The 8211-nt window shown below is 39.5% G+C and overlaps 1 protein-coding gene across 1 annotated transcript; it reads left to right on the forward strand.

The window, feature by feature from the left end:
- Positions 1 to 168: 168 nt before the first annotated feature.
- Positions 169 to 7283, forward strand: ENY2 (enhancer of yellow 2 homolog (Drosophila)). The gene is made up of 4 exons (XM_009078865.1): positions 169 to 274; positions 2402 to 2472; positions 6057 to 6131; positions 7020 to 7283. Exons 1-4 carry the CDS (start codon positions 207 to 209, stop codon positions 7094 to 7096), a joined length of 291 nt encoding a protein of 96 aa, XP_009077113.1. The 5' UTR covers positions 169 to 206; the 3' UTR covers positions 7097 to 7283.
- The last annotated feature ends 928 nt before the right edge of the window (positions 7284 to 8211 follow it).

Raw genomic sequence — 8211 nt, forward strand, 5'->3', positions numbered from 1 at the left:
CGCGCCGGGCCGGGCTGTGTGCGAGCTCCTCCCCCGAGCTGGTCACGTCCCGGCGCTCCGGTCATTACCCGCGGGCGTGTGTCAGCAGAGGCTGCACTGTGTGTCATTCTGTTTCGGTGACTTGTTTTTGTTGTGTGAGTGACATCAGCACTTGCCAAAACTCTCCTCTGCTCTGTGTAGGTTTGTGACAAACCTAGCTTTCCAAAATGAACAAAGATGCCCAGATGAGAGCAACCATTAACCAAAAGCTAATAGAAACAGGAGAGCGAGAACGGTAAGTAAGTTCCTGCTCCGTGCCACATCAAACATGAACTATACCTAGAAGCAAAGATTAAGTAAACTTAACTCTAAATTCTTCGAGTGCCTGCACGTGACAGTCTTGTATAAAGTTATTTTAAAAACTGCCCTTGGAGCAGCTTTGCACTTGAAAAGAGACATTGGAGAAATAAAGGATGGGGTAGTTGCTATTAGAAAAAAGATATTTCCCTGTTAGGGTGGTCAGGCACTAGAATAGGTTGCCCAGGGAAGTGGTGGAGTAACCATCGCTGGAAGTGTTTAGTAAGTGTCAGCATCTGGCACTGGCAAATACAGTTCAGGGGTTTCAGCAGAGTGACAGGTTAACAGTTAGACTTGATGATGATAAAGGTCTCTTCCAACCTTGATAATTCTATGATTCCAAAGCTTTCTCTTATTCTGGTGTTTTGTGTTGGAATGCCCTTGCTTCATGTAATAGTCACCATTCAGTGCAATTTGTTGCAGATAAATCTTGTTATTTCCTGATAAATTGAGACAAAACTTTGTGTTTTGCTTTTAAGCTTTTCTTGTGTTTGTAGCTTTTCTCTTGTTAGGGGAAGAAATGCCCAGTAGAACACATAAAATGGCACTTTTGCAAGTCATTGTAGAGATCCCAGTGAAGGCAAGCAAGTAAATTGCACAATGTAGTGTGGCAGCCAGATATTGGCCTTTTGTTGTCTTTTCAGTCTGTTCTGTTTGCAGTGTATTTACATATCCTTAACATGCCTGTGGCATTGCCTTTCTCATCATTTCACTGTGCTTGCAGCACCAGGCACCAAAAGTTCTATTCCCTTCATTTTTAAAGGCCTGTGCAAGAAGAAGTTTTCTTCCTGGGTCATAGTGTAGCTCTGTACCTACTGTAACATTTTGTAGCCTGATGTGGTATCTGTGCACTACTTCTGTCCTGGATGTGACCATCCTTTGGAGATTGCAGAGAGTGTTGGCTGAGCAAGCAGTTTCCTGAATCATAGAATCAGCTAGGTTGGAAGAGACCTCAAAGATTATTGAATCCAACCCTACCGTGGTTACTAGACTATGGCACTATGTGCCACATCCAGTCTCATCTTGAAAACCTCCAGGGATGATGAAATGGTATTGAGACTTGTTTTACGGTAATTTTAGAGTAAGAATACTTTTAACAGGATGTCAAAAGCTGTATTGTAAACAGGCTTTATTAGAGCTGTGCTATGATCAGAGGCAGAGCACTCAGATTTCCTGAATTGAGAAACAGCCAATTTCACCTGTATTGTTACTCTGCTTTTTGCCATCAGTTTATCTGCCCTCTATACAAATCACTGAGTAAAAGAGATTAGACCTATACAGTTCAGCCTCTTACTGCCATCCTTTCATTCATAAAAGCAGGGTTTTGCTGGAGTTATTTAGGATGGTGCAAGATGAGCAGGCTTGCTAGCTGATGGAATGAAGTGTGTAGCTATTAATGCTTGTTTTATCATATCTTACTTTCATTTTCCCTTCTTCAGCTTTTTTAATACTAATACTAATTTTCACTTTTTTACCTAGCTCTCAATATATGAAGTAGATGTGTCATTGTGGCAGATTGTTGTGTGTCTTCTCTGTTAATGCCTGAATCCTTGTTGCTTATGCTTACATAGGTAACCACACTTAGGAAGATAAGATACAGGATCCCTTCATTTTCACCCAACACAAGGTGCAGTGTGACTAGGGGGAGAAACTTGCAGTTAGAGACAGTAGTACAGAATTTTCCTTTCAGAAAGGAAGGGGGAAGGTTTTACTTATTTTGAAGACCTGGTTTCAGGTGAAACACTCCAACTTTGAAAGTTAGCATGCATCTGCTACTAGAGTAGACTTGGGCAGTTCAAGTGATTCAATGGCTTCTACCTCTTTTCTGTGGCTGCAACATCAACACTGCCTGAAGAAATTCTGCGAATTACCAAATCCTCATGTCCAACATGATAAACTGAAATTGGAACTCATTTGGATTAGGATTCACATGCTGTTCAGCCATTTCTGCTGCTGGTCTGGGAGTCTTTGGGTAGTAATTGTAGGCTTAACTTTCATGCTGAAGCATATTTAAGATGCCAGGAATGTTTGCTGTTTCTAACAAGTTTGTAAATTGTTTTAACAGCCTTAAAGAGTTGCTGAGAGCCAAACTAATTGAATGTGGCTGGAAGGATCAGTTGAAGGCACATTGCAAAGGTAACAGTGGTCAAATAACTCATATCTTCTGTAGTCAACTGAGACTCTGTCCAAATAAAAGTTCCAGGTGAAGGCTTTACTGCCTAGCAGTCAATTTAAATGAGACCTGAGCAAGAGGAGAGTATCCCTGGCAATTGGTTTTGCATGCAAGAAAGCATCTTGCTATCTTGGCAAAAAAATCTTGAAAGAACTTTGATCTGAACCTTATTAAGCTTCTGAGACAAGCATAGGAATTGATTTCCTAAGTATTCATGATGATATAGATTTTTATATAGTAGACTTCACTACTACAGGAGAATAAAAACCAAGGTAAAGGAGAATTGAGCAAATGCAGTGGTATGCAACTTAGAACCTCTGAACTTGGAGGACTTCATTGTCTGCATATAGAGAAAGAAGTGCATTTGTACTCCGTCTAAATATCATTCTTGAAAATAAGGTCATCTACTTACATGAGAGAAAACAAAGTGTTGTGTTCAGTTTTGGGACCCTCAATTGAAAAAGGACATTGAGGCACTGGAGTGAGTCCAGCGAAGAGCAACGAGGCTCATAAAAGGTCTGGAAAACATGTCATATGAGGAAGAGCTGAGGGAATTGGGTTTGTTTAGCCTTGAGAAGCGGCAGCTCAGGGGTGACCTCATCACTCTCTACCTGAAAGGGAGTTGTAGAGAGGTGGGGGATGGTCTCTACTGCCATGCCTGCAGTCCTCTAGTCCTCTGACTAGAGGGAACAGTCATAAGCTGAGACAGGGGAGAATCAGATTAGATGTTAGGAAAAATTTTCTTCACTGTCAGGGTGATCAGGCACTTGAATAGGTTGCCCAGGGAGGTGGTGGGGTCACCATCCCTGAAGTGTTTGAGAGGCATCTGGATCTGATGCTGGGAGATATAGTTTAGGGATTACAGCAGAGTGACAGGTTAATGCTTGGGCTTGATGATCTCAGAGGTCTTCTCCAACCTTGATGATTCTCTGAAAGCAAATGAACCTCTAAATACCCAAATCTTTAGTTCTGAGTTAAGTGTTTAGCATCACTACAATTTACTGACTTGTAAATTGTATGAAACTGATGTAAATAGTATTTAAGCATCCAGGAATATTACCATATGGTGAAATTTCCTTAAAGCCTATAACAAATCTCTTCAACTTCCTCTTTAATTCTCTTCAGTCTATTGTGCCTGGAAACTCAATATTCCATTACAGAGTTTTTCTTTCTGTAGGACTGAGTGTGTTAAACTGTTTTCATAGGTTGATTTGCAGAGAAGGCTGAAATGATTCATGCTCGCTGCTGTCTGCCTGATGCCACTGCCACAGATTACCCATTTCAGTAGTACAGATAACAAAAGGGATGTTTATCTGCCTTCTCAACTATATGCTTTATACTCTGCTGTAGTAAAGTTATTTTAAATCTTTTTGTTTACATGAATACTTTGAACTATAACTGCAGCTGCTAAGACTGCAAATATAGTTCATTTGTCCATGTTAAAAGCTTAGTAACCTCTAAAGGAAAGGACAGAGAGACATAGTGCTCCTGGAGCAGGTCTAACAGAGGGCAATAAAAGAAGTTTAAGGGACTGGAGCATCTCTCTTACAAGGAAAGGCTGAAGGAGCTGGACATGTTCAGCCTCAAGAAGAGATGACTGACAGGAGACCTGACTAATATATACAAGTATCTGAAGGGAGGGTGTCAAGAGGATGGAGCCAGGCTCTTCTTGGTGGTGCCAAGCAATAAGACAAGGGGCAGTGGGAAAAACCTGATGTACAGGAAGTTCCACTTGAACATGAGGAAGAACTTCTTTACTGTGTGAGTGACTGCACACTGGAACACATTGCCCAGAAAGGTTGTGCAGTCTCCCTGACTGGAGATACTCAAGAACCATCTGGACATAATCATGTGCCATGTGCTCTAAGATGACTCTGTGTGAACAGGGAGGTTGGACCAGATGACCTATTCTGGTCCCTTCCAACCTTACCCAGTCTGTGATTTTGGTGGGGGTTGGGTTTGGGGTGGGTTTTTTTTGTTTTATTGGAGTAGGGTCTTTGGGTTTTGGGGAGGGTTTTGTGGTAGCTTGTTCTAGAGGCTTTTGCCATTATGGATTAGGACCAATAACTGAGTAATCCAGGATTAATTGCTATCGGGAAATCAGCCAAGAAAAGCAGTTTACAAATAGTTCATGTGATGTCAGTTCAGAAAACATTTAGTGTCTTGAAAACAATCAATCCTAGGTACTAACATACAGTTAAAAATACTCATGTTTAAACAATATTTTAGGTTCATGCTCCTGAATCAACATTACTTCTCAGCTTTGACTTCTGTAATTTTCAGTAGTGTGCAAGGCACTATAAGTAGACAATTGTTTAAATACTGGAACCATCTGAATCATGTGCCATGTGCTCTAAGATGACTCTGTGTGAACAGGGAGGTTGGACCAGATGACCTATTCTGGTCCCTTCCAACCTTACCCAGTCTGTGATTTTGGTGGGGGTTGGGTTTGGGGTGGTTTTTTTTTGTTTTATTGGAGTAGGGTCTTTGGGTTTTGGGGAGGGTTTTGTGGTAGCTTGTTCTAGAGGCTTTTGCCATCATGTGCCATGTGCTCTAAGATGACTCTGTGTGAACAGGGAGGTTGGACCAGATGACCTATTCTGGTCCCTTCCAACCTTACCCAGTCTGTGATTTTGGTGGGGGTTGGGTTTGGGGTGGTTTTTTTTTGTTTTATTGGAGTAGGGTCTTTGGGTTTTGGGGAGGGTTTTGTGGTAGCTTGTTCTAGAGGCTTTTGCCATTATGGATTAGGACCAATAACTGAGTAATCCAGGATTAATTGCTATCGGGAAATCAGCCAAGAAAAGCAGTTTACAAATAGTTCATGTGATGTCAGTTCAGAAAACATTTAGTGTCTTGAAAACAATCAATCCTAGGTACTAACATACAGTTAAAAATACTCATGTTTAAACAATATTTTAGGTTCATGCTCCTGAATCAACATTACTTCTCAGCTTTGACTTCTGTAATTTTCAGTAGTGTGCAAGGCACTATAAGTAGACAATTGTTTAAATACTGTTATGTGTTAATCATACGGTATATCTTAATCATTGCCTTTCTTTTGCTACAGACATATTCCTTTCTTTCAGAAATACTTTTTGACTGTGCTGACATAAATAGAGATGTTGTTTAAACCAGTTAGGAAGATGAATGTCTGTGCTCTCCCTTGTATGTCCCAAAGTCTTTTTCCAGTTGCATCTTTCTCACTGTTATGTCAGTTGTGTTCTAAGGGATAAGTGAGCCAACTGCTGCAACACTCCAGTAATAGGCACATCTGGTAGTGCTCAGATGAGCAAAAACTTTCTAATGTTTTGGTTTTAAAATATGAGCTGATGAAGATACATCCTTAAACCTATGGCATGTGTGAGAGTCTAAAATGCACTGTACTGTGCAGTCAGAACTGAGTTAATAACCTATGTTTAGCTCACATGCTACTTCATGTTCTCTGATGACCTATGCATGCAGGTTTTGTATCTTAACCACTAGCACAGGTTTTGTCTTCTAATGAATGGATTGTAAGGCTTAAAATATTGGTCTTGGTCTTCCCCAGATGTCATTAAAGAAAAAGGATTAGAGCATGTTACGGTTGATGATTTGGTGGCAGAAATCACTCCCAAAGGCAGAGGTAAGAAAATGCAAACATGGATATGGTAGTATATGAATAAACATACCTCCCTCTATTTCATTAATATTTGGAAAGCAGCATTTTTAATTTGCCTGTGTTGGATTCAAAGGAAAACGTTAATAGCTTAATATTAACTACAAATTAAACACGCAAATTTATATTGTGTAACAGCTATTCGAAATCTGTAATGAGCTGTGTGTGTAGTCTACTTTTGCAGGTTACATTATTTAGTCATGTCTGTGTTCATCTTTATAATTGACTTAATGGTCCCAAGATTTGGGGTGTGCAGCACAGATATTTTAAAATTCCAGATCTTTTAAGGTGGAAAATCTGAACTAACAGTTCTAAGCATAAGGGGAATGGGAAGAGTAAAGGACATAGCATGGAGATGATACAGGAAAAAATGAAATCACTTAAGGAAACTGCAGTCATCTTCTTGGGCTCTCCAACAGGCTTTGATGTTAGTGGGAGAAACTTCCTTAAGTTTTAAATAAAAATAAACCTTTCAAAATAACTTGCTGGAGACCCGTACTCTGAGGATGTGGCTGAGATATTTAAAAGGCAGGATAACCACACTAGTTCTGATGATTATATCCTGTTTACTGTTGAATAATTCTTTCCCTCAGACTACAATTTTCTGGACTATGCTCGGAAAAAAAACCTGACCAATAACAACGGCATACTCAATAGACCTCAATTTTAGCCAATTTTAAGTGGGAAAAATATAGGTGTGCTAAATATATGAAAATCAAGTGGCTTCAGTTCCTTTAGGTATGAACAGAATTGCAAGAACAAAAAAAAGAATGGAAATAGCTGTTGTAAAAGTTTGGTGTTGGCATAATTTTTGTTTAGTCTTTTTTATTTCTTGCTTTCTTATTTGTTTTTCAGCCTTGGTACCAGACAGTGTAAAGAAAGAACTCTTGCAAAGAATAAGAACCTTCCTTGCTCAGCATGCCAGTCTTTAACTTCTATATTCATCTGCAATAGTGTTCATTTCTGTATTACATCAGTCATGTCAGGAATGGAATGCAGTTTACATACTTAAGGATGGAAAACCATTAATTTTTTTTTAATGACAAATTGAAGTTTCTTTGCACTGCATCGATTTCTTAAACTTGGTGTTATTTTAATAAAAAATTTCGTGGACCCGTGGTTCTAAGGCTCTTCCATCAGTGCACCATAATATGCTGTCACTGGTTCCAGTTTTTAATAATCTATAATTTTATATGGTTGTGAAAACTTGGTCAAATTTTCCAAACAAGAAGCATAGTTAACAAGCATGTGGACCAGATATGCAGAAGGGGAGGGAAAAAAAATTGTGAAAAATGGGATATGACATACTACTGAGCATATCCTTTCTGATTTTCCCTGAATAAGCATCAAGAAGTTGACTACTGTTGGTGTTGTTCATCTTGGTACTTTGTTGCTAGAGAATGAGTTATTTGAAGTCTTTGACTTGTGTTGTAAATATTTACTCAGCAATTCATAAGAGGTTGAATTCTTCAAACAGAAAAGGCAGTTGTATCTTTCATCAGTAGTTCTCTCCTTTTCACATTTACTTTAATTAAAGAGTCACTATTCTAATCCAGAAAAACTACTGTTTTCTAGTTTTGCCCTTATTACTGGTAGTTTATGTATATCTTTGGGGCCCTTTGAAGTATAGTTCAATAATTTGCCAACATAAGTCTCTTTACACAATACATTTTAAATTCTTATGTCTGGAACTGTAACAACAGCCAGCTCTATAAAGAGCTGCAAATACAAAGTTGATGAATAGAGAGGATCAGGAAAGGGACTTTAAAGTGAGAACATTTAATTTTTGCTAGCTTCAATTTTTAGGTGTCTAATAGACTGTGAAGTGGAGGAGAAGCATAAGCAGAAACTGAATCAGCAATTACCGTTGTGACTTGGTGGATACTGTGAAAAACTCAACATAAATCTTCATACTCCTAATTATAAAAGCACTCTAAAAACTGGCAGTCACTGGTTTGCCGGTAGTTGTGCTGCTCCCAGCCGAGGAGCCGCTCGGGGGCAGTGGCGCCGCACGCGTGGGGGCTGGAGGCTGCTCCCGGGGCTCTCC

The sequence above is a fragment of the Acanthisitta chloris genome, unplaced genomic scaffold (assembly GCF_000695815.1).
Source record: "Acanthisitta chloris isolate BGI_N310 unplaced genomic scaffold, ASM69581v1 scaffold13757, whole genome shotgun sequence".
Lineage (NCBI taxonomy): Eukaryota > Metazoa > Chordata > Aves > Passeriformes > Acanthisittidae > Acanthisitta > Acanthisitta chloris.